At 46.7% G+C, this 26,433-nt stretch overlaps 2 protein-coding genes across 7 annotated transcripts in view; one reads left to right on the forward strand and one right to left on the reverse strand.

Annotated features, from left to right (window-relative positions):
• On the reverse strand, positions 1-17,193 carry GDF5 (growth differentiation factor 5). Its single transcript, XM_081559987.1, has 3 exons — positions 16,644-17,193; positions 3,690-6,356; positions 1-1,435 (listed from the first exon to the last, which is right to left on the reverse strand). The coding sequence occupies exons 2-3, from the start codon at positions 4,312-4,314 to the stop codon at positions 561-563; spliced, it is 1,500 nt and encodes a 499-aa protein (XP_081416113.1). The 5' UTR covers positions 4,315-6,356; positions 16,644-17,193; the 3' UTR covers positions 1-560.
• Positions 17,194-17,295: 102 nt separating this feature from the next.
• The window catches only part of CEP250 (centrosomal protein 250), a 48,970-nt gene continuing 39,832 nt past the window's right edge, over positions 17,296-26,433 (forward strand). For 3 of the 6 annotated variants that reach the window (XR_014073894.1, XM_081559934.1, XM_081559936.1), the window contains exons 1-3: positions 17,296-17,354; positions 24,570-24,858; positions 25,324-25,380. Coding sequence is in view for 5 of the 6 variants with exons in the window: in XM_081559934.1 (XP_081416060.1) it covers positions 24,673-24,858; positions 25,324-25,380 (243 nt within the window). In the remaining variant the exon portion in view is untranslated. Of the gene's footprint in view, positions 17,360-24,569; positions 24,859-25,323; positions 25,381-26,433 lie in introns of all 6 variants that reach the window. The other 3 variants (XM_081559935.1, XM_081559937.1, XM_081559933.1) reach the window with 1 other exon arrangement.

Below are 26,433 nucleotides of genomic sequence, written 5' to 3' on the forward strand. Positions count from 1 at the left end.
TTTTAGGCACAGTTTTGCTTTTTATCTCATCAATGTACATTTAAATCTAACAGTCTAACAGCCTCCCACTCCTCACCCTGCCCAAGCCCGCTCCCCTTCTTTCCCACCCCTGCCCAATTAGCATCCATCTGCCTCCAGGGGCAGAAAGTCACCAGGTACAAGAGTGATTCAAGGGGGAGGTGGCACCTGTGGGTCTCCCAAGGAGAGGCCTCCCTAGAGAGTGCCAAGGTCGAGAAGGCCCAGGTAAGGAGAGGTCATGGGCTGAGTCTCATTGGAAAACAAGGTCCCCTGGGTCTCAGTCCCATTCCGAGTCTGTCTCCCTGGGCCTGTGTCTGCCAATCAGAGAAGCAGAAGGCAGAAATCCCCAGACAGGGGGACTCGTGGATAGAAGGGGATCTTTAGCAACTGAGCAAGGCTGTTGGCCTCCCCTTTCACAAGGGCTGCGTAGATGCTCCTGGCTGTAGCTTCCGGATCCCCCTATGATTCCAGGAGTGCGGGGAGGGGCTCTGGTGACCAGCATCCTGGGGATGTGCCACCCGGGAAGACAGAGGCCAGTGTTGCTACCTGCAGCCACAAGACTCCACGACCATGTCCTCATACTGCTTATAGACCACATTGTTGGCCGAGTCGATGAAGAGGATACTGATGGGACTCAGCCTCGTGGGCACACAGCAGGTGGGCGGCGTGGACTCAGGGTCCATGGAGTTCATCAGGGTCTGGATGACCGCATGGTTCGTGGGCTCCAGGTGGGAGCGCAAGGGGAACTCACACAACCCCTCGCAGTGGAAAGCCTCATACTCCAGGGGTGCAATAATCCAGTCATCCCAGCCCATGTCCTTGAAGTTGACGTGCAGTGCCTTCCGACTGCAGCGGGCCTTGGGGTTCTTGCTGGGTCGCTTGCCCTGGCGTGTGGCCAGGGGGGCCCGCCGCTTTCGCCGCTGGCTGAACAGGTACTCATACACGGTCTTATCATCCTGGCCGGAGCGGGCCTTGATCTCATTGAAGAACAGGTCCCGTTTCTTGGTGCGGCCAAACACCAGGAACAGGGCTTTCTCGTGGACCTGCCGGGCGGCGCGGTCAAAGCCCAGGCCACGAAGGTCCATGGCCCGGCCCCGTTCCCAGGCCTCCAGCTCCAAGCACAGCTGGGCTGAGTTCTTAAAGTTTCGGAAGAGCTTCCAAATGTCGAACACCTCCCAGCCAGAGCCGTCCAGGCCTGGCAAGGAACGCACATCCAGCAAGGCTGCCGGCTGCCGGCCGCTGGGGCAACTGGACAGCTTCAGCTGGGCAGCCCGCCCGCTGCCGGGGGCCCCTGGCTTGGCCGTGTCCAAGGGCTTCTTCTGCAAGATCCGCAGCTCAGCCCCTAGTAGCCCATCCTTCTCCAGGGCACTAATGTCAAACACGTACCTCTGCTTCCTGACCGTGGGACCTCGGTCATCTAGAGAGAACACCCAGAAGTCATTGCCTGTGGCCTCACCAAGGGAGCCGGTCACCACACAGCCTCAGGGGAGGACCACGGCTCTTCTCCCCCAAGAGAGCTCTCTTTAACCTCTTCCCCACTCCGACAGAGGCCAAGGCCCAAATCATGGAGAGCCTTTTCCAAAATAAGGGAGCTTCCTACCCAGTCAACCAAGCAGGGTTGTTGATCTATAGATGTGACTGTGGGGGATTTGAGTGATTCTGGGTGTCTGTGTCAATGACATGCATAGCAGAGGTCCATCAGCCTTAGAACTGCCTTCTGCCTGTCTCCCTCCCATCTGTTATCCAATATGATATCTCTTTGGTAAGAGAGGCAGGGTGGGCATTATAATGACCCCTGTTTTTCCAGAGGAGGAACCTGAGGCTCAGAGAAGTTAGGTAACTTGCTCAAGGCCACCCAGCTGGCAAAAAGCAGGGTTGGAACTCCAGCCTAGAACTTGTTATGCCTGATCCTGAGCTGCTTCTACTATACTATGCCTTAAAGAAGATCTTAGTGCTCTTGTTTCACAGATGAAGCACAGAGAGGGAGAGTGACTTGCTTAAGGTCACACAGTGAGTTAATGGCCAAACTGGTCTATGATCCAATTTTCCTGGCTAGTCTAATGATTTGTGGTGTATGTTTCTCACTCTGCTAGGTGTGTTTGTATGTGTGAATGACAGTTTGTGTGTGTGTATGTATGACTGGGTCCACACATGAGTATGGAAACTAAGGCATATTTGAGTGACATGTTATATGCACATATGATTGGGCTTGCGTGAATATTTGAAGGGTATGTATGTATTGGGTTGGCCAAAAAGTTCTTTTGATTTCTTCTATTAAATGGTACAGAAAACCTCAAATGAACTTTTTGGCCAACCCAATATATGTGTCTGTATATACGTAAGAAAGTTCTGTGTGTATATGTCAGGTGTGTGTGCGCACATTGAGTATGCGTGTGTGTGATTCACCATGTATGTACAAACATAAGGCTCTGCGTGTGTACAAGAAGCTCAATGGTATGTCCGAATCAGCACGCCCTCCTTCCTAAATACCAATTTGCCATTGGGAAGCATTCATAATATTGCTCTAGAAGGTGACTAATTAGGCCTTTAAACTCCCCATCTCTCCCCCTCCAAGCTCCCTTAGAGCTGGGGGGCACAAGGACTTACTTTATGATTCCCCAAGGGGTCACAGGTTTCTCTGGCTGGGCAGCCAGCCAGACCACCTCCCCCACCTCAGCCAGACCCGCTGCCTCCCCCGCCCTCTGTCACTCCCCCACCGGCCAGCTCTAATGAGGAGCCTCTTCCCCTCTCCGACCCCTCCCCCACCCTGCCAGCCAAAGTCCCAAGACTCCCAGAACCAGAGCACACGAGCTGCCAGCAACCCTAGCCATCAGGTCAACCTCCCTCTTCACTCTTATGAATAAACTCAGGCCCTGAGATGGGAAAGAACTTGCTGAAATCACACAGCAAGTTGAGGGGACAAGCCAAGCTAGGAAGGCAGAATGTGAAGTGAGGGGAGCAGAGTGTCTCCTGGGTTCATGATAAAAATAATCTGTGTCTAGGATAGGACATAAAGTTTTCATATTGGAAGGGCTCTCAGAAGTCACCTCATCCAACCTCCACAGAGTTGTATTGATGGGGACACTGAGACCCCAAAGGGAAACGGGCTTTCCCAAGGTCACACTGTGAGTTAGACCCTAGGTCTGTTGTCCACCCCATCCCATATATCTGAAGATCATTTCATGACTCCAAGATGCCTCATTTCCTGCCTTGACCTATCTTACTTTCTCTGCCCCCTCGCCTGAAGGGAAAGTGGCAGAACCATGGGCATCTGAGATTCGTTTCTCTCTCTGCCATCCAAGAAACCCTACAACCCCCTGCAGCCTAGAAAGTCTGACCAACTCAATAAGAATCAGAGCGTGGCCTGGTAATCAAGAGTTAAGAGGCTGGTCCTAAATTCTGCCACCAACCGGCAGGGCTTGTCTCCTTCCCAGGCTTCAGGAACTGCCTCCACATCTTGCAGGAATCGCACTTGGGGATCCCCAGGTGCCCTCCAGCTCTGACATGCCAGCAGCCTGGGACCTGGTGTGGGTGAGGTTAATCCCAGATACCGCCCCGGGCCAGAAGCACACACCATCTCCCCCCAGTGCAGTGTCTGGGCTCTAAAGCCCCCTCCATGCATGCAGATGCCCCTCCCTCTGAGCCGTGCCCCAGCCACCCCGCCCCCTCACCTTGCCCTTTGTCAATAAAGCTGGTGATGGTGTTGGCCAGGCCAGCCTCCAACTTCACGCTGCTGTTGCCTCCCTTTCTGTCAGCATCGGACAGCGTCCTGTACAGCGAGAGCATGTACTCGTGGGGCGTGATGGGGGGCGGGCGGAACGGCTCCTTGGGCTCACGAGGGGACCCAGGCTCCCTGGACTTCTTCAGCAGGAAGGGACTGGGGACAGAGCCTGCCTTTGGGGGTGTCTTTCCCCCAGGAAGCTGTCCTTTTGGGGTAACCGTCCGCGTGGCCCCCTGCCTTGTCTGGGGAGGGTGTCCTGGCTTGGGTTCAGGGCCACCCGATCTGGGGGGCAGCTTTTTGGGTTCATCCTTCTTGGGCTGTGTCAGGCCTCCTGTCTGCCCGGTGCCCCCCTTGGCCCTGGCATTGGTGGCCCCCCCACCGTAGCTGTGACCCCCTGGCCTGAAGATGTTCTGGGCCAGAGGGAGTCTCTCCTTGGCTTCTGCTTTGGCCAGTCCTGGCCTGGCCCCCTGGGGTCTCTGGCCCAAGTCAGGGGCACCCAACACAGTGCAGATGAATTCCAGGTCCAGCCAAGCCAGGTGCCAAAGCAAGAGAGTGAGGAGTTTGGGGAGTCTCATCCTCTGGCCAGCCGCTGAATGACGCCCAAGAGAACAGCGGCAGCAGCGAAGGTGCCTCTGGTTTGGCAGGAAAAACCATGAAAGGAGCGGACCCTCAAAAGCAGCGGCAGCAGCAGTAGCAGCAGAAGGAAGGGCTTTCTCCTCAGTCTGAGACTCTTGAAGTCTGCCGGGTGTGTGTTTGTATCCAGTCCCATAGTGGAAATGCTCTCCTATCCAGACGTGCACCGTCTCCAGTCAGCAGCTGAAAATAACTCGTTCTTGAAAGGAGAAAGCCGACCGCCCCCTTTCTCCTGCACAACTGACTGAGGGCCTGAAGGAGGCTTGTATAAGGCTCAGGGATTTTTCCAAGAAGGAAGAATGGCGTAATGCTGCTAACTTTTGAATCCTTTCCAGTGAAAATACTTACACACACACACACACACAAGCCTGCAGGTGCTCAGAAAAATCTTTTACAAACCTGAACTCAGGAATTGGAAACGGAATTCCAACCCAAACCAATTTAATTACTCTCTGATGTCATGCTGTCTAAACTCATTTAAGTGCGATATATTTATGTGAAAAAAATCACCGCTGCCCTCTGAGGCCATGGCTCACGGGGGCTCTTGGCACAGAGCCCCGCGGGGGGATTCTAGAATGGAGGGTGGGGGAGACTTTCAGTCCCATGGAGCAGGCTCCGGGGTCTTCACCTGCATGTCACAGCCCACCCCACCTTCCCAAGGAGAGATGCTAGGGAATGGATTCAAAGATCTTAAACCCCAGAGGCATGAGAGTGTGGGTTTTCAGTTAAGTCCTTGGGGTGTTTTTAAAGCAACCTTTGGGTCTAGTCTGGGACCTGTTCTGTTGTTGGCGGGGGTGGGGGCAGCACAGATGGCAGAATTCACCCACAGTTTCTTTTATTTTAATAAACTTGTGGTGACCCAGAGCCAGAAAAATATCGGTACCCACTACACCCCTCCCCCAAATGCCACTGACTGAGCTCAAATGGTTTCTTCAGGCTTTGGGGGGCGCCCCCGAGCCCACTCCTTAGATGGAGACACGTCCAGAGTGTCTGTACCTCACCACCACCCCAGTAAAGACAGGCTCAGTTTTGTTGTGAGGGTCTGGCTTAGTCCAGAGGTGGCAGCCCCAGCCTGGGACAGCAGCGGCCCCTGCAGGAGGCAGAAAAAATGATTTCCCACAGGGTGCTTATCTGGTATTAGTAGCTCTGGAAGAAGTCTGAACTCCAGCTGGCTCAAGGGGGGAGAAACTGTTCCCTTTACCCTTATCCTCCCTTTACTCCCACGACAGGAGGAAGCTCTTCTCATCCGGAGAGCTTCAGCTGAAAAATTCATCTCCTCCAGGAAGCCTTCCCAGATCCCCAAACAGAACCAATTACCCCTTCTTGAACATTTTGCTGCAACAGACTGTGAGAGAAATAGCGGTGGTAGAAGCAGTCGTCAGGTAGGCTTCCTTCTTTCTTTAATTTTTATTTTTAGCCCTTCCTTGTGGCATGTAGGATTTCTGTTCCCCCACCAGGAATCAAACACTTGCCCCCAGCAGTGGAGGCGCAGAGTCTTAACCATTGGACCCCCAGAGAAGTCCCTTTATTGTATTTATTTTTAGGCTTCCTTCTTAACCCTAGATTCTCTGAGCCTGCCTGATAGAGATCTGTTTGTACTCTGAGGTCACCAGATTGGTTTCCTAGCACACCTGGCACAGAGTAGAAGCTCAGTAAGTATTCGATGAATGAAGGAAGATGAAACTCACGGCCGGGGTGTCCAGGTGCCCAGCCAACCTTTTCATGGTGATATGTTCAGATCCTCACTGATCCTCAGAGCACAGCTGCATAACTTGGCCTCTTGAAGCTTCATCTGGCGCTCCTAGGTCAGAAACCCCAGGAGAGCTCCACCTCCCCATCTCAAAGGATCAGCGCACCGCCAGACACTCCTTTTCAGGAACTTTAAGGAAGAGCTGAGGTGGTCAAGTAAATGGCAACCCACTCCAGTATTCTTGCTTGGGAAATCCCATGGACAGAGGAGCCTGGTGGGCTACAGTCGATGGGGCTGCAAAAAGTCGGACAAGAGTGAGCATAAGCTCTAAGTTAAATACTGTAGGAAATGATTGATTGTTTCTTAAAATCTTTCAAAATAAAAGTTAAGGGTAATGAATTCATTCAGATAAAATTGAGTGATAAAAATTCAAAAAAAAGGAAAAGCTGAGGGCTTCCCAGGTGGTTCAGATGGTAAAGAATCTGCCTTCCATCCAGGAGACCTGGGTTCGATCCCGGGGTCAGGAAGATCCCTTGGAGAAGGAAATGGCAACCCACTCCAGTATTCTTACCTGAAGAATTCCATGGACAGAGTTTGGTGGGCTACAGTCCGGGAGATTGAAAAGAGTTGAACACAACTAAGGGACTAACACTTTCAGTTGAAGGAGAGCTGAATTCCCTCCTATCCCTCCAGTTGCCCAGCTTCACAATACTTGGCTTCCCTTTTTACTTGTCCCACTTAAGCCATCATCTCTGGCATTCCTTCCTCCTTTCCATCCCCACATCCTTGCAGTCTCTGTCCTCGTCACAACCTGTCCTTAGAGAATTCCCTTAGAACCGGCTTCCAGATTGCTCTGTCCCAACTCCTTCCCCCAAAACTTTCCATCGAAAAGTGTCAACTTGTTTGCCCTCTCCTCCATGAAGCCTTCCCTCTTCCACCAGAAAATACACACTTCTGAATTGCCATCACATATTCTGTGCCCCCTTTCCACTTTGGCACACAAAATCATCCAGTTCTGCCTCTAAACCACTCCCATCTCAGACACAGGTCATTTCTTCTACTCTGTGTCCTTTTTCATATTTTAAAAATCATAGCCTAATTCCTTAGGGCAGTAATAATTTATTTACATACCTGCCTACCCCATTAGATTATGACTAGATGACACCATATATATCTTTCAATTATTCCCAGGCCCAGCACATAGTGGGTTCTCAGTGTGTTATATGGATGGATGGCAGACCTATATACAGCCCTAACCAGCCCTTATATACAAAATTTTCTACTTTCAGGTATAGTTACTTTTAGACATATTGTGCTTTCCCTGCCAGACTCTTGAGTTCCCTAAAGGGAAGGATTCTGTCTCGCCACTTATTAGGTACTCTGTAAGCTTGAGTGAGTTAATAAATGAAGGGATGAATAAAACAAACCATCAAGGTGTCCCTGGGAATTCCCTGGCAGTCCAGTGGTTAAAATTCCATGTTTTGCATGTAAGGGGTGCAGATTTGATCCTTGGTCAGGGACTCCCACATACCATGCAGTGCAGAAAAAAAAAAAAAAAAAAAGATGTCTCTAAATATGGCTTGATAAGGAGTCAGGGCTCTGGAGATAAACAGGCCTGATTTTGAATTCTGCTTCTGCTTTATGGTTTAGTGCATTATGTGATCTTTGGAAGCCCCTAAACCTCTGTGAAACTCTGAACAGGGATCATGACAGTGTCTAGTTCACAGGGTGTTTGTGGGGATTCAATTACATAAATTATAAAAAGTGATTAGCCTGGTACCTGGCAAATCATAATAGCTGCTATTTGTTGAGCATGTGCTAGAGTAAACTAGACTCTAGCCTTTGTTTCCCACTGTATTTTTATCTTATTTATCTTCACAATAACCTGTGATAAAGGCACTCTCAGTACCTTGATTTTGCAGATGAAGAAATTGAAGTTTGGAAACATTAAATTACTTTAACGTCTAATTCCTGTTCTGATACATTTTATACCAAAGAATCTTGTTTTGTAATATTTATTTATTTGACTGCACCAGTCTTAGCTTTGCTGCTCCATGGCAAGTAGGATCTTAGTTCCCCAACCAGGCATGGAACCCATGTCCCCTGCATTACAAGGCAGATTCTTAACCACTGAACCACTAGGGAAGTCCCATACCAAAGACTCTTAACCTGGATTCTAGAAACATAAGAAATGAAAGAGTGGTTGGGGGCAATTGTGGTCTTCTTGGCTTTTAGTCAAGTGGGGACATTGGAGAAGTTAGAGCAGGCCTACTATTTGAGGACCAGAGAACTTCAGAAATGGGGTGGGAGTAGGGAAAGGGGATTCTGAGCTTGCTTATAAGGCCCTCTCCAGGGAGGAGCCCAAGGGACCAGTCTGGATCTCACTATAAAGGTGACTAATCACTTCAGTCCCCTCTGGTAATTACAACCAGATGCTGCTGCTGGCAGCGCTTCAGTCCCAACATGTTTAATTACAGGGACGCAGAGTCCCTCGGTCCTCCATGTCCCCCTACCTCCCCCTCGCCTGTCAGTGATATTAATGTCAGGCTCGAGGTAGAGGCTAGGAATCTTGGGAAGCCATTGGCATGGAAATGACCTTCTACTGTCTAGAGCCTTTAACTTTTATACGTGTTTCCGCATCCATCTCATGGGCACTCCACAAGACATCCTCTTAAAGTTGGCAGGCCAGAGCATTATTTATACCCATTTCACAGATGAGCCAATAGTGAACTGAATCATCAGCATTATCATCATCATCTTTTCCTTTCTTCAAGCACTTAGCAATTTGCAAAGTGGCTTTGTATTCTTTAAGCAATCTCTCTCTCTCTCTCTCTTTCTGTGTCTCTTAGGGGAGGGGAGTATAGTTGCTTTACAACATTCTGTTAGTTTCTGCTGCACAGCAAAGTGAATCAGCTACATGTATACATATATCCCCTCTTCCTGGATTTCCTTCCCACTTAGGTCACCGCAGAGCCTTGAGTAGAGATCCCAGTGCTATACAGTCGGTTCTCATTAGTTATCTATTTTATACTAAACTATCTGAATCTCTTATTTCTTGGAGTCAATCAGTTCAGCACAGCTCAGTGGCTAAAATCTTGGGTTACCAGATCAGATAACTCAGTTTACATCCTGGGTCTGCCATGAACCAATTGGATGACTTTGGGTTTTCATTCATTTATGTACTCCTGGGCCTGAGCACTGGCTATCTAACAAAGGACAAGACTACCAAGTCTGTGCTCACATTCTGGTGGAAGAGACAGAAAAACAAGCAAACAAATGTATAGCTTCAGAAAACTCTAGTGTTGTGAAGAAAAATTAAGCAGAGTCAAAGAGATGTCTGTTTTATTGTATTATTTATTATTATTACTTTTTTGACTGCACTGGGTCTTTGTTGCTGTGCATGGGCTTTCTCTAGCTTCTAGTTGCGGTGAATGAGGGCTACTCTCTAGTTTTGGTGCATGGGCTTCTCATTGAGGTGGCTTCTCTTGTTGCAGAGCACGGGCTTCAGGCACGTGGGCTTAGTTGTGGTGCACAAGCTTAGTTGCTCCGCAGTACATGAGATCTTCCTGGACCAGGGATTGAATCCATGTCCCCTGCATTGGCAGATGGATTCTTAACCACTAGACCACCAGGGAAGTCCGAGAGGTCTATTTTAGATAGGAATGTCTCTTTGAGGGGGTGATGTGTGAGCAGAGATCCAGATTTAGTGAGGGAATGAGCAGTACAAAGGTCTGGGAGAAGATCGTCCCTGGTGGAAGGAACAGCAGATGCAAAGGCCCTGAGGCGAATATGCCTGGCATATCAGAGGAACCAGAAGAAGCCAGTGCTGCTGAAACAGAGTGCAGAGGTACTGATAGGAGATGAGGTCAGATCATGCCAGGACCACAACAAGTATGGCCCCACAACCCAGAGAAAAGAGGCTGGATTTTATTTTTAGTGCAGTGGGGATTTTAGTGCACAGTTTTCAGCAGGAAATTCATCTAACATAACAATTAAGAGCTGGACTACCTACAATGAAATCCTGGCTCCCTAATTTACCAGCTGTGTAATCTCAAGCCAGTTATTCAATCTTTCTGTGCCTCAGTTTCCTCATATATAAATGAGGCTAATGATAATTAGAGTTATTACAGATTTTTGTTGTAAGTTCTTAGAACAGGGTCTCGTGCATAGTAAGCACTACATAAATGTTACCTATAATTACTGTCTTTTTAAAAAATCACTTCTCTAAATCTGTTTATTTGCCTGTAAAAATTAGTATAAAAATATCTGCTTCAGCCTCTTTTACATTTCTGAGATGGCCCACACTTTGTGGAGTGTATTTCTCTCTAAAATAAATTCACTTCTTACTTAAAAAAAAAGAAAGTAAAGAAAATCTGCTTCACAGACATCTTATAAGAACTAAATGTATTTATGCATGTAGAGCACCTTTCTTTCAGTGACCTGCATATAGTAGGTGCTCCATAAATCATGGTTTATAAAAAAAAAAGAGTTGTTAGTATTTTTCTTCTTCACAAATAAGAAAATTGAGTCTCAGAGGAGTTAAGTAATTGACACAAGGTCACACAGCCCAAGATGATCAGGGTAGGACTCAACTCAAACACATGACTCTGAATCCAGTGCTCTTCCCCACAGCAAACAAAGATTGATTTTTCCTGGCATCACTCTACATGAAAAGGATTGGCTGGGAGAAGGGCCCCAGGCCCTGGGCCCTCCATCTGTGTTTCTTATAATCTGTGGGACCTGGGTCATCCCCATCCAGGGAGCCCAGAGAGCCCCAGCAGGTGCAGAGCCGCTTAATCCTCCCTGCGATCATCATTCTGGTTTGTGTTGTTTCAACTTCCCTGGAGCTGCCACTCCTATGGGCTCTCCTCCACTGAGTTCTCAATGGCTCCCCCCGCTGAGCTTCTTAGGAACTGCAGCTTGTCAGAGTACTGTGGGCCCTTCATCCAGATCAATTCATCCCACTCCCTGCAGATACTGTAATCTGGAAACAGGTCAGTTCATCCCACTCCCTGCAGGGTAATCTGGGTGTATGTGTATTTCTACCTGTTATGGGTGTGGTGCCCAAAATAACCATACATTTTCACTTTTATTCTTTACTTAAAATATTTTATTTTAAAACTTTTTAAGATTTAAAAATATTTTTAGAAATTTAAAAAGTAATGCATAATAGAAAGAAAGGTAACACAAACTCATGATGAAAAAAATTCAGATAGTATGAAGGAGTACACAGGAAGTCCCCCTCCACCTCAGACCCCCAGTTTTTCATTCCTTCTCGGAAACAACCACTTTTATTAGTCTCTTGGATGAGTTTGTTTCTTTTTAAAATTTTTTTTAAAAAAAATCTTTATTGCATTTGTTACAATATTGCTTCTGTTTTATGTTTTGGTTTTTTGGCCGCGAGGCATGTGGGATTTTAGCTCCCTGACCAGAGGTCAAATCCATATCCCATGCATTGGAAGGCAAAGTCTTAACCACTGGACCACCAGGGAAGCCCCTCCTGGATGACTTTCTGTGCAATATAAGCTTTGAAAAAACCTTTTCATTGAAGAATAACACCTGTACTGAATATGTATTTAATTACAAACTTAAATCATGCTCTTTGTAAAAAAATAAAATTGAGACAACACCAAAATTTGATAAATTAAAAGAGGTTGTTCTCCAATCTCTCTCCCTAGAGGTAACCACTATTAATAGTTAGGGACCTGGAAATCTATTGCCATTCTTGAGCTCAGAGACCTAGGATTCTTGCTAGACTTTTCTCACTTCTTCCCTTTGTCTACTTATATCTCCCACTTTTCACTCTAATAGGTAAGTGTTATTATCCCCATTGCCAGCAGAGGAACTGGAGACTCAGAGAGAGAAGGTGGGTTGCTCCGGACTCAAGGCAGAGCCCAGAAGTTCAAACCCAGGGGAGTGTGTCTGCCTCCAAGTCCAGTGTTCTTCCTGCCATGTTCCTCTTGGTTCCTGTCGAGATTCTTAGAGTTTTAATTGCTGTATCATCTGAAGCAGCAGATAGAGTCTCAGGTTAGAATATAATTACGGGCTCATTTGAAATTTTATTTATTTTTGGCTGCACTGGGTCTTCACTGCTGTGTGCAGGCTTTCTCTAGTTGTGGCATGTGGGCTCAGTAGATGTGGCATATGGGCTTGGTTGCCCTGTGGCATGTGGCATCTTCTCGGACCAGGGATTGAACCCATGTCCCCTGCAAAGGACCTATGGGAGCTGTCCCTGTACATGCTTTTACCGACCAAGTTCTGAATGATGGTGAGCAGATGGCACCCACATCAAGAAATGTCAAGCTTGAGTGGGTACGTAGAGCTTGACTTGGTCAGTGAAAAGGGAAAGGACTGGAATGAGACCTGCCAACTGAGACAGGGTCAGGACCAAGGGGAAAATACCCACCTGATGAAGAGGACTGTATTATCATTTAATTATAAATCCAAGGAGACTCTTAAGATCCAACCTAGTGGCAGAATCAGCCAGAGGCGTGCCCAGAGGAAACCCCCGGTATTCCCCAATAATCCATGCTCTTGCATGTCACTGTTTCATGCACACTACCTGGAACATCCTTCCTATCTTTGTCTGCTCAGCAGATTTATCCTTCATAATCAGGTTATAATGTCACCACCCCTACAAAGTCAGCCACTCCATTTTTATAGAATTTAGCACCCTGTAGGTTGTGAAAGATACATTACCCACCAGCCTTCACATGAGTCCATGGACTGAGGCTTTAGGCAGAGTCCATGTGTTACTATTCTTTCAGTCTCTCCCAGTGTCTAGCATAGGATTTGACACACCCACTCCAGTATTCTTGCCTGGAGAATCCCAGGGATGGCGGAGCCTGGTTGGCTGCCATCTATGGGGTCGCACAGAGTTGGACACGACTGAAGCGACTTAGCAGCAGCAGGTGCTTAATCAATATTTTGTTTAATGATAAATGAATGGACTCTGATGGAAAGCAGCAAGTTGTTCACAATCTACTACAAGATGCAATGTTCTTTTCAAAGAATTATTTATTGATTTTGGTTGTGCTGGGTCTTCGTTGCTTTGCCCAGGCTTTCTCTGTCATGGAGAGCAGGGTCTCCTCTCTGTTTCGATGCTCAGGCTTCTCACTGTGGTGGCATCTCTTGTTGCAGAGCACAGGCTCTAGGCGCATAGGCTCAGCAGTTGTGCACAGGCTTAGCTGCTCTGCAGCATGTGGGATCTTCCTGGACCAGGGATCAAACCTGTGTCCCCTGCGTTGGCAGGTGGATTCCAACCCACTGCACCATCAGGGAAGTCCCACAAGATGCTATATTCTTTTGGTGCCCCCAGCGCTGCTTTAGGCAGTTAGCTTGCAGTGAGAAAGAGGGGAAATTATTGAGAGTTTGTTAGTTTTTGTTTTGTTTTTCAACTTTTCTCCTCTGTTATCCTCAGCCCATCTTAGTCACTCAGGCTGTTGACATGGAGAGGAAAGTGGAGAAAGGGGTGGGAAAAGTCTTCTTTGAATTAGTGTCATAGCTAACTTTGTGCTTTCTGGATTTGGCAGATGTTTATAGCTGTTCCTGTCCATCAACAAAGGATCATGTGGAGCTTTTATGGGTTCTCCAGGGGTTCCCCGCTGGACCCCTTTCCTGCACTCCTCTTAGCAAAGGCATCTCTACCTGTCATGGGTCATTTGTCTGGAGTCCCTTTATTCTTCTAGAAGGCTCTGCTGAAGAGGACCCAGGATAGGCCTACGGAGGCTCTCTTTTACTTAGTCCACATCTGGCATTCTGGGAGAGGAGGATAAACCCAATATAGCAGCACTCTCCTGGGTCTGCCACCAAAGCAGTTAGCAGGCTTGTCTCTTGTTGATAAATTTCCTGAGCAGGAGGTGGATCCAGTCATTATGCTCCCCACTTGCAATGGGTTGGATGTGGTACCTCAAACCCTCCTAGAACTCCCCTCTTTCAATCACTTGTTTTGAGCATTACATCTTCCCCAAGAAGGGTGAGGACTCACAGCCAGAAATGTTTCCACACAAATTCTCTATCCTCCATTCTCTTGACACCTTAGATAAAGGATTTAAGAACTTTGAAACAGAGATTTTTCTGGTAGTCCAGTGGCTAAGACTCTGTGCATCCAATGTAGAGGTCCTGGGTTTGATCCCTTGTCAAGGAACTTGATCCCACATGCCACAATGAAAATCAAAGATCCAATGTGCCCCAACCGAGATCCAGTGCAGCCAAATAAATAATTTTTTTTAAAAAAAGAACTTTAAAATAGATTTTAGACTATTGTAAAAAATATATGTATATGGTTTTTTAACCCCTCACTTTGAAAGTTCACATATATAATTTTAAAAAGAAAGAAAGTCAATCAGTCCAGGCAGCCTCTTGGCATGGGGTAGGGGAAATATCTATAAATAATGAGCAAGTCTGTGGTTCAGGATCCACATTATAGCCCTGGAAAAGGATTACATTATAAAGCATGTCCCCAGAGATGGAATTTAGGGCACAAAGAAAGAACCCCAGTTCACTTGGAGGGGACCAGAGTTGTTTTTCTTTCAACTGATTCGTTCTCTCTCTGTCCAATCCAGCCTCCTTTGAGGCCTTCCCCCAACTGTAGTTTATCAGACAGGTTTGAACATGGCCAGGCTCTAATTGTGGCTGGATTAAGTCTTTCCCTATAGGGCTCTTGGATCCCAAGAGATTCAAGTGTTGTAGATGAAGTTTTTTTTTTTTTTAGTCTTACTATGCATCTTGTGGGATCCTAGTTCCTTGATCAGTGATCGAACCCAGGCCCCCTGCAGTGGAATCATGGAATACCAACCACTGGACCACCAGGGAATTCCCTGAACACCTGTTTTTCTGCTCCAAACGTTGCTGGCACTTCATTGGATAGTTGAGGGCTGATGTACTCTCAAAGCCTACAGAACCTCTAAGGGGCATGTAACCCACTCTCATACATCAGCTAACTCCACTTTCTGTTCTGGCCCAGACAAAATACCCACTTGTACTATCTTATTATGTTTTAATACAATTTCCAACTTGATGTTAATACATTGTATTATTATCCAATGCTAGTACAGAATAGATATTCAGAATGTTTACTGGGTGAATGAGTAAATGAATAAGAGAGTGAACTAATGAATTTCCTTTTGCAAAGATTACTGTTTGGTTTTAATCCTGTGCATGCGTGCTAAATTTGTGTCAGTTGTGTCCAACTCTTTGAGACCATGTGGACCACCCCATGGGATTCTCCAGTCAAGAATACTAGAGTGGGTTTCCATGCCCTCCTCCAGGGGATTTTCCCAACCCAGGGATCGAACCCGCATCTCTTATGTCTCCTGCATTGGCAGGCTGGTTCTTTACCACTAGCGCCAACTGGGAAGCCCTGGTTTTAATACTCTTTTACTCCATTTTTCCTTTATTGTTATGTTTGGATAGTCTGAAACCTATGTTTATTCTTCTTGGTCTTAAAGTGTATCCTGTGGTTGTTGATGGGTTTTACGTCATTAACCTTTGTAACACTGAAGCTGACTTCATTCATTCATTCCATGGATGCTTATTTAGCACCTACCATGTGTCAATCTCTTTCTTAAGTGCTAGGAATAAGTCAGTCTCTTACTCTCATGAAGCTTAAAATTTCAAGGGTGTGTGTGCTAAGTCGCTTCAGTAGTGTTGGACTCTTTTCGACCCTATGAACTGTACCCCAACAGGCTCCTCTATTCAGGTGATTCTCCAGGCAAGAATACTGGAGTGGGTTGCCATGCCCTCCTCCAGGGGATCTTCCGCACCCAGTGATGGAACCCTAGTCTCTTAACATCTCCTACATTGGCCGGCGGGTTCTTTACCACTAGGGCCACCTGAGGGAGAAAAATAATAGGTAAACCAAAACAAGTAAAAAGTACTGTGAAAAGAGAACTGCAATAGATAATGATAGGGTATTACTTTAAATAGCATGATCAGGGAAGATCTAGCTGAAGAATTATCATTTGAGACCTGAAGGAGGAGAAGTTATCAGCTAATCCAAAAGTTTGGGGTAAACTGATATAGGAGATGGCAAAAGTATGTGCAAAAGCCCTGAAGTTAATGTGTGTAACATTCCAAATATTGTAGTGAACACTTGCACACAACCTATTAGGGGAATATCTCCCCAGTGTTGATGCCCACACAACTGAGTCTATGCATCTTTTTCTCTGTTTGGGAGAGGGTTTGGGATCTCTTCTTCCCTCACAACACTGACTCTAGCGGTAGAATCCGAGAGTCTGCATTTTAAGAAGTTCCCCAGGTATTTTTTTAACTCCAACTAAAAATTTCCAAGTCCTGGTGGCTGAGATGGTAAACAATCTGCCTGCAATGCGGGAGACCTGGGTTCAATCCCTGGGTAGGGAAGATGCCCTGGAGAAGGGAATGGCAACCCACTCCAGTATTCTTGCTTGGAGAATCCCATGATCAGAGGATCCTGGTGGGCTACCACGACTCAGAGTAGGACACGACTGAGCTACTAACACACACACAAAAAATTAGAACCACTGAATGGAGAAGAGAGACGGGTAAACGGAATTTTACAATGCTAGAAAAGTGCACTGATTATTTATGCACAAAACTTACGGGAACAACGCTTCTAGAGTCTTCTACAAAGTCAGGCTCACGCAGAAAATCAAGCAGACTGCATTTTTCCGAACGGATGCAGGATATTCAGGCAAAAAAAACCCCGGTGCAATGCCATGCGTGTTCAAATCACTTTGAGCAACTACGGTGTGAATGTTGTGTTGCCTGAAGCTGCTTGACGCTTCAGGTTCTTAAGGAAAGGTTTCACAGCGACGCGACAGCAGGTTCGCTTATCCTTCACGCACTTGTTAATTGCACTCCGGTTTGTGGGTGGAGCAGTGCGCAGGCGCATCTAGAACCGGCGATCTTATACATGCGCACTGTGTAATTCCGAAGCCAAAAGGGGTACGATTGAGGGCAAGCTTATTTCTGTTACCAAAACTTCCCTTGCTGGAATCCAGAAACCCTAGCTGTCCCCATTTAGGGCGAGGGGATCTTAACATCATTGCTTAATAGGATCTCCTTTTTCCTTTTGGGCCACTCTTGTAAATCGGCTGCCAGTACTCAACATGGCGGAGGCCCCTAGGCGGCGCAGTCCGTTCGTAGGCACGCTTCCTGGAGGGGCGGGGCCCTCCGAAAGGGCGGGAGTTTGGGGGGCGGGGCCTACGCCCCAGCCCCTCGGTGGGCCCCCGCCCCCGGCCCGGCCTTAGCTGAGGCTTCGGAGGCTATGGCGCTGAGAAGCACCTTGGGAATCTGCAGGAGCCGAGCGTGGTGAGGTGGGGCCTCAAGGGCAGGAGGGAGGTACCGGGTTAACGGTCTGAGGCCCAGTGATCGGCCTGCCCAGGGCGCCTTAAGGAATCTCGTTTGGCCAGCGGCCTCCGATTCCCCGGGAGGAACCTGAGGCCCACAGAGGGGCTGGGACCTGTCCTAGGCGGGAGCGCCCGCGTCCTGTTGCCGCCACCACCTTGGGCTCCAGTGCGCGCAGAAAGGGATCTTCCCGAGCCCGAAGTGGTCAGACACGGCGCTGCGCTCTCCTGCGCGTTCCGCTGCTGGATCCCAGAATTTTGCGGTTTTCTCTGCACTTGGGGCTTTGCATGTGATCTGTCCGAAAGTCCAGTCCTACCTGCCAGTTCCACTCTGGAACTCTCATTCTTCGCGACCCAACTTAAATACCGCTTCCCTGGAAATCTTTCTAACCAATTTCTGCAGTCGCAGTAAGCTCGCTGCTGGGTTCTTGCACACATCGCACCAAGTTAGCTTTTCCTGCTCTTCTTTTACAGCCGTGCACTTGTTGGGGCGTTTTGCCTTGCTTTTTTCAGCTGCATCCCAGGGTCTAGCACGTTATGATCGTAATGATAGCTAATATTTACTGAATAGTCACAAAGGTGCTACTAAATACATTACCTTTAAAGGCCCATTCAGTCGTCAGAGCAATTCCATAAGGTGGGTTCTATAGCTTCACATCGTATGCATGACGAAACTAAGGTACTCTTACATCAATTTGCCTAGAGTCCCACAGACTAAAGTGAGTGAAGCTGGAATATGAATTCTAGGCTGTCTCTCCCCAGAGCATGTGATAATTCCTAGACTGTGTTTGGGTTTGGTAAATGTCGGTCGAATTGGTGTTTAGATTAGGCCCGTGAATTATGGGAGGCCAGAGTTACGATGCACATGAGAAGACTTAGAAAGAATTGAGTGAGTTCGTGACCAAACCAATGCCAGGACATTCTGCCTTTCATTGGTCCTTTTCCATCCAAGAGCTGAAGACCTAAGACTCATTATTTCACATCCTCTAGAAAGTGTCCCTCACAGAATTGTGATTCATATTTCATGACTTAGGGGAAGCATGATGTAAGGGAAGGGCATAGCGTTGGAAGCAGATTGCCTGCATGTGTGTGTGCTCAGTCGTGTCTGACTCTTTGCCTCCCCATGGGCTGTAGCCCGCCAGGCTCCTCTGTCAGGAATTCTCCAGGCAAAAATACTGGAGTGGGTTGCCATTTCCTCCTCCAAGGGATCTTCCTGACCCAGGGATCAAACCTGTGTCTCTTCCATGTCCTGTCTTGGCAGGCGGATCCTTTACTGCTCCACCTGGGAAGCCCTTGGAAGCGGATTGGGGTTCAGCATCTCCTCTGCCACTGACCAGTTATATTCCTTCTGTGTTTCGAGCCTAGTTTTCTTGTCCATAAAATGGAGGCAGTAATTTCTTCTCAAAGGGTTTCTTTTTTTATGAAGATTGCAAACAATTGTGAGGGAGTAAAGTGAAATACAAACTACATGATCTCTTTCTTTTTTGTTCATTTTTTCCTTTTAGAAGGTTATAGAACTGTCAGCATTTTGTAAGACCTTTGACATGAGTCGTGTTGCCTAGAGTTCCTATATTCATTCATTTAGTCAAATGCCTAAAGAGTACCTGCTATATACCAGGAGCTGAGAATACAGCAGTCAATAAAACAATATTCTTGCTCTTGGGAAATTTGCATTGTGTTAGCTGTATTACACATAATACTCAGATAGGGACACGTAAAGCATGGTAAGCTAAGTAGAAAAATACCAGGGACTTTCCTGATAGTCCAGTGTTCAAGACTCTGAGTTTTCACTGAAGGGGTCACAGGTTCCTTTACCTGATCCAGGTACTAAGAGATTCCCACATGGCACATAGTATGGCAATTTAAAAAAAAGAAAAATACCTGTGTGTGTGTGTGTGTAGGAGTGGCGGTATTTTATATTGGGTGGCTAGGGAATACCTTACTGAGAAGGTGACATTTAAACAGAGACCTGAAGGTGGCAAGGGAGCCGATCATAAGAATAACTAGAAGATGCCCTAGATGAGTGTGTGGCTTGGTATGTGCCAAGCAGATACAGCAAGGAGGGCTGCGTGGCTGGAGGGATGAGAGCAAAGGGGAGAGGAGTAAGAAATAGAATTAAAACAATTGGAGGCAGGGATCAAATACTTAGGACGAGGTAAGCCAATATAATGATTGTGGTTTTTACTCTTGATTAGCCACTGGAGGGTTCTGAATGGCCTAATCAGTCACTATTTCAGTTTTTATTTATTCATTTATTTTGTTTTATTTTTTTGGCCATGCCATACGGCATGTGGCCTCCAGCCTTTAGATAGTGGGGAAATGAGGAGGAACCAGCAGAGGAGACTAAAGGGAAAAGCCTTGGAGGTGGGAGGAGGACAGAGAGAGAGGCCCCACATATGCGATTTATATAAGAAGCTGTATGCAAAATTTTTTTTTTTTTTCTGGGATAAGAAACAAATTGTCTATGCAGACAAATATATATCGTTTCTTTGCTCAGGAAATAAAATGTCCGTGCCTCAAGTGTTTTTACTTTTTTACTCTAAGTGACAAATCCTGTTTAATAATACCAGTCCTCAACTTAGTCCTCCTAACATTTACATCTGTACTCCAAGTTTAGGTGGCATTGCCTCTGTTTCAAGTTTATTTAAATCACTTTTTGAAAGAAGCTAGATGAGAGAAGACAAAATATAATTTATGTTACTCTTCACTCTAGGTTTAGAGGTCACTGCCCTTCCCAGTCTGGTTCCTAGCAAAAGTTGGAAGTTAGCCTTATTCATTTCTGTATCACTGTGGCCAGTTATCTGATACTAAGCTGAAATTCATGAGTGTTTATAGGATAACTTAATTTATGAAAGAGGGGAATCTTTTTCCTTTACCTGCAGTAATGATAACATCTATCCAATGGTTTACAGTTTACAAAGCACACCAACATCCGTTGTCTTATTGAATGCAATTCAGCCTGTTACCTGTTGCCAACTACTGACCTTTTCCTTTCCTGAGGGACACTGAAACCTACCTTTCATTTGGAGCTATGCTAGTTTACTTATTCATTGGCTAATCTGACAGTGTGTTAATAAAAGGTGCTGAACTGTGTCTTGAGGAAGCTCTGAACTAAATCTCAATTTCAGAAAAATTCCTGATGTAGTTTTTCTCTATTCCCTCTATCTTTTTACTCTTGTTTTAGTGGGAAAAAAAATTGGTGGTGATGGAGTTAATTATAAAATTGTTCAAATCATTTTTAAAATAAACTTTATTTGGGGGAAACAATTTTAGATTTACAGAAAAATTGCATAGTACAGCAAGTTCCTATGTACCTTGCACCCAATTTCCTTTATTAGTAATATCTTATGTTAGTATGGTATATTTGCTACAATGTCAAGTCATTTTTTGAGGTAAATGGGGCATATAAATAAAGTATGAACAAAATGAAATCACTTCATGCCATAAGCCTCAGTTTCCTTATCTGTAAAAGGAGAGGGTGGGACTAAATTTTTAAATAGCTGTAAATTTTTAAATTATCTGCTAAGGTAAAATAATCATATAATTCTAATATAATTGCATTTCTTTATTGAAGTGTTACTGTCATTTTCTGAAATAGTGTATATACTTTAACAATAGCCTTATTCTAAAAGAAGATTTAATAGGAGAATTCCAGAAACAATGGGAGGGCTGCTTATAGATTAGGCTTGTATAATATACATAAACATATGATTATAAATATATACAACATATAATATTATTAGGTTGAATTACATGAAATTATCTTTTATAGGTTAAAAAAGGGCAAATATTGGCAATTTTGTATGGATCAGCCTAATTTTGAGGGAAAGGATTCAAAGGAGGAGGGTAAGGGAGTCTTGAGGGCCTCTGAGACTCCACAGAAGCCTGGCCCAGCCCCCACAGTGTTAGGAGAGAAAAGGCTCTTCCAGTCCCTTGAAGCAACTCAGAGCTACTCTTATTGTTGATAGTGTTGGCAGAAAGAGCTGTTCCCAGCAGGTTTGTGCCTCTGACCAGAAGAGACAGATTGAGTCAGCTTTTCACAGCCATGGTGGGCTGGCGGAAGGGAAGGGCAGAAAGGGAGGACTCAGCTTCCCTGGTGGTTCAGACGGTAAAGAATCTGCCCACAATGCAGGAGACCTGGGTTCAATCCCTGGGTTGGGAAGATCCCCTGGAGGTGGGCATGGCAACCCACTCTAGTATTCTTCTCTGGAGAATCCCCATGGAGAATCCCCATGTAGCCTGGCGGGCTACAGTCCAGGGGGTTGCTACGAGTCGGACGCGACTGAGCAACTAAGCACAGCATAGCAACCGAGTTGGTCAGCCAGGAAGAGGCAGCCTGGGGTGCTGGTGCCCCTAAGCTGTTATTGGTACCACTCTGCTCTTCCTACATTATGCTGTTTCCTTGCTGTCTAGTAGAATCTCTACAAACTCAGCTGTCTGCAGTTGCTCAGGAGGTGATGTAAATTAGGAAGCTGAGTATTCCTCTCTAACTCTATAGCACAAGTAGAATGACGTGACAACTGAAATCTGCTATCAGTATATGAGAGAGAGGCAAAGCCAGGCACGGGCTCAAGGCTGAGGTGAACTGAAGAGCATGCCTTATCTAAAGGGGACAGATGCTGTTTCACTGCAGCCGGTTGTGGCCTTGTGGGAATGAGAGTCAAGGGTCACTGGATACTCTGATTTTCCAAAGGAACCAGAAATACGAACTTTTGTATGTATTTTCCCAATGGTAAATGTTGGCATCTAATTTGAATTCTTAAAAAACATTGTACAGGCCACACAGTGATTGAAAAGAACCATCAGTCCACTTTGTAACCTCTAGCTAAGGGTTTAGATCTGCCAGGAGTGAGGCCCACATGAATTTCTTCATTATGCATTGTTGACAACCTGTGTGCGTGCTAAGTCGCTTCAGTCATGTCCACCTCTGTGCAGCCCTGTTGACTAGCCCGCCAGGCTCCTCTGTCCATGGGATTCTCCAGGCAAGAATACTGGATTGGGTTGCCATGCCCTCCTCCAGAGGATCTTCCCTGACCCAGGCATCAAACCCACATCTCTTTTGTCTCCTGCATTGGCAGGCAGTTTTTTTTACCGCTAGCATCACCTGGGAAGCCCTATTAATCGACCTAGGACCAAAATGAATTAGTCAGCTCTTGCCTTATCAGGAACTCACAGATTAGTGAAGATAGATAATAAGATGTAACATAGACATTCTCTCTATGTATTAAATATAAATTTCAGTTCAGTTCAGTTCAGTCGCCCAGTCGTGTCCGACTCTTTGCGACTCCATGAACCGCAGCATGCCGGCCCTCCCTGTCCGTCACCAACTCCCTGAGTCCACCCAAACCCACGTCCATCGAGTCGGTGATGCCATCCAGCCATCTCATCCTCTGTCATCCCCTTCTCCTCCTGCCCTCAATCTTTCCCAGCATCAAGGTCTTTTCCAGTGAGTCAGCTCTTCGCATCAGGTGGCCAAAGTATTGGAGTTTCAGCTTCAACATCAGTCCTTCCAATGAACACCCAGGACTGATCTCCTTTAGGATGGACTGGTTGGATCTCCTTGCAGTCCAAGGGACTCTCAAGAATTTAAAAATATATAAAAGTGATTAATTATTCCTGAATAAATCGAGAAGGACCTGATAGAAGGTGGCATTGGTAGGAAATCAACAGTTTGGTGCATTAAAGGGACTTGGGGCGCTGAAACTCCCACTTGTAAATGCAAGTGTTGCATTTACATTTGCCGTATATGCCATTTTCTTCAGATTAGGGGACTGATGCTGCCAAAAAGGCAGCTGTAGTAGACCTTTTTCTTGATAGGTAGTTAGAAATACAGATATTCCTCAGCCCTGCTGATGGGTATCTCAGGGCTGATAAAATGAGAGAACTCTATAACCTCCCCGCCAGCCCTGGGTGTTTCAGAGGACTAAGAAACTCGGAGGTCATGGAGCTGGGGCCTCATTTTTTTTTTTTTTTTTGCCCTCATTTTTTGATGAGGAACCTTAAAGGGAACTAGCCTGGTCAGATCACAGAGCTCATTAGAGACCGAATTTGGATGAGCACCCCGAACTCTTCTTGACTATCTTGCCTTCCCCTCTCCTGGCTCTCTCTGAAGTCACTGATTAGGCTGGGCTCCCCCACTGGCCCCCATTGCCTGGTTTTGGCCCAGCTCCTGGTGGTTGAGGTGGGTTTGCTCCTCCTCCATCCTCCTGAGGCTGGTTCCTTCTTCCCTCTCTATTTTGTATCCCCTGCCTGAAATGGCTGCTATTCTATGTCAGAGGGTCAGAATTCTTGTTCAAATCCCCCGTCAACCAAACAACTGTATGAACTAGGGCAAATTGTTTAATCTTTCTAGTTTCTTAACTAAGGCTTGACCTTTATAAGCCTCAGTGTCCTCATCCATGTATGAAGAGTTAAAGTAGTACCAATGTTTAAGTGTGATAGGAAGGTTTCGAGATTCTTGTGATGCCAAAATGACATAGTGTGTGTAAGGCACTTAACAAAGTGACTGACCCATAGAAGCACTTAACAAGTATTAACAGTGATCAAGAAGATTCCCTGGAGGGCGTGGCAACCCACTACAGTATTCTTGCCTGGAGAATCCCATGGATAGAAGAGCCTGGCAGGCTACAGTCCATGGGGTTGCAAAGAGTCAGACACGACAGAAGCAACTTAGCAGGTGATGACAAAACAAGGATGATGATATTCAGACCTTCACAGTTCCCCAGGTTGGGTCACATGCCCATCTCTTGTCTTCTCATACTATCCTGTGATCTATTGTTACTGCACAGACCACACTGTATTATAATTATACCCATCCCGCAGCTAGCCTAAAAGCACCTTCGGTGATTCATTCAGCAATTGTTTATTAGGCACTGCACCAGGCACGAGGGATGCACTGATAAATTAGGAGCTCTTGGTCGGGTGCAGAGTTTGGGACGGCATGCCAGGAAACACGAGTCCTTGTGTTGTGGTCCAATAACTTTGGGGAATGGCCACTCATTGTGGTCCCCCCATAGAGATTAGGTCCATCTTAGTATTTTAAAAGCTCTGAGAAGTCCTGTAGTAAAATAACCTATTTACTTCATCCTATCCAGTTCTGCCAGACTTAATGAGTATTTGCTGAATACATGTGAGTCATCTAGACAGTTCTCTCAACTCCAATGTGTGCTTTGGTCCCCAGCTCAAGAGGAGGTCCAAGTGACCCAGTGATGCTCAGAGACCGCTCTGGGAGTGAACAACCTTTGGCTGCCTAGGGGCTGGTGGGCTTGCTGTCCAGGGCCCCCATGGAGACTGGGGGCCCTGGGTTGAACAATATGAAGCCCCGGTCCCTGCAGCTGGTACTGGAAGAGCAGGTGCTGGCGCTGCAGCAGCAGATGGCCGAGAACCAAGCAGCCTCATGGAGAAAGCTGAAGAGCTCCCAGGAGGCCCAGCAGAGGCAAGCAGCTCTTGTGAGGAAGCTGCAGGCCAAGGTGAGGCGGCCGCCCTCTCAGGAAGGGGAAGAGGAGGACCCCTGGGGTTGGGGGTTAAGATGGATGAGGTTGGCTGGAGCCCAGAGCCGCATGGTGGCAATGCCTAAACACTCTCCTGTGATACTCCCAACTTCTCCACCAGCTGCCGACCGCGTCCTTTCAAAGACACCCTTCACGGGGCTTCCGTCAGTCATCTAGCTTTGCTCTCCTAGTCTAGAATAGGACCTGACCCTAGGTTTGCCAGTTCCCGAGCCCACAAACTTGTTGCTTCTCCAATAACAACAGCTGCAGAGAACGTATTATTAAATGACCAAACGGAAGCTGCAAGATGTTACAGCCTCACCTCACTCCCATCACCCAGCCGCTTATTCACCGAGGGGTTTGCCCATGACCCTGGGGGGACCTCTGCTTTGGGCAGTGGGTACCAGCCAGGCCCATTGCCATGTCCTGCTCCGTTTGCCTCAGGTGTTGCAGTACCGGAGCTGGTGCCAGGAGCTGGAGAAGCGGCTGGAAGCCACCGGGGTGAGTGAGGCTGTTCTGTGCTCCTCACGGGCCCTCAGGGAGTGTGGTTAGGCCCTGTTTGCTGACTGAGGGAGGCTGGGGAGAGGTAAGGCAATGTTTGGTAGAAGCGGCTCTTTCGTCAGCTCCTGAGAGCTTTTTTTTGCCTTTTTTTAATATTTGGAAAAATTTTAAAATATTTTATATTTTAAAAATAAAAATATTTTTTAATATTTATTTGGCTGCACTGGGTTTAGGTGGCAAGCAGGATCTTTTTCTTTCTTTTTTTTTTTTTTTAGTTGCGGCAGGGGAATCTTTAGTTACAGCCTGCAGGATCTTTCAGTTGTGGCATTTGAACTCTTAGTTGAGGCAAGTGCAATCTAGTTCCCCGACCAGGGATCAAACCTGGGCCCCCTGCATCGAGAGCTCAGAGGCTTAGCCACTGGACCGCCAGGGAAGTTCCCTGAGAGCTTTGTCAGATACCTTCATGGGACCTGGCTATTCCTGCCCCAGCAGACTCCAGCCCAGGGGTCTCTTTAGGGCAAAATGCAGCTTTAGGAAACTTCAGGTTATCAGATTGGAAGTGAAATAAAGTGAAAGTCACTCAGTCGTATCCGACTCTTTGTGACCCCATGGACTGTAGCCTGCCAGGCTTCTCTGTCCTTGGAATTCTCCAGGCAAGAATACTGGGGCAGGTAGCCATTCCCAGGGGATCTTCCTGACCCAGGGATTGAACCCAGGTCTCCTGCACTGCAGGAGATTCTTTACCGTCTGAACCAGATTGGAAGGAGTGTGGAATCTGAGAGAAGAGATGCATTTTTCCTCCAGAAGGTGTCAGTGTTTATCTGTTGTGGAGAGATGTGTGCCTCACAGACTTGAAAAAAAAAAAAGATGTGTTTGTGACAGATGGATTTATTTGTGCTGTGGGCAGGGTGGAATTGCCTTTCAAAAACCCATCTGCCTTTGTTCTAGCTCCCCTCAGCACCATCTTACCTTACCCTCAGAAGAGTTCTCTCAGAGGAGGGAAAGGACCGAGACTTAGTATGTACCGATCTGTAGGCATTATGTAGGCACCCT

This window comes from Giraffa tippelskirchi, chromosome 13 (assembly GCF_054371585.1).
Source record: "Giraffa tippelskirchi isolate mGirTip1 chromosome 13, T2T-mGirTip1v1.2.pri, whole genome shotgun sequence".
NCBI lineage: Eukaryota > Metazoa > Chordata > Mammalia > Artiodactyla > Giraffidae > Giraffa > Giraffa tippelskirchi.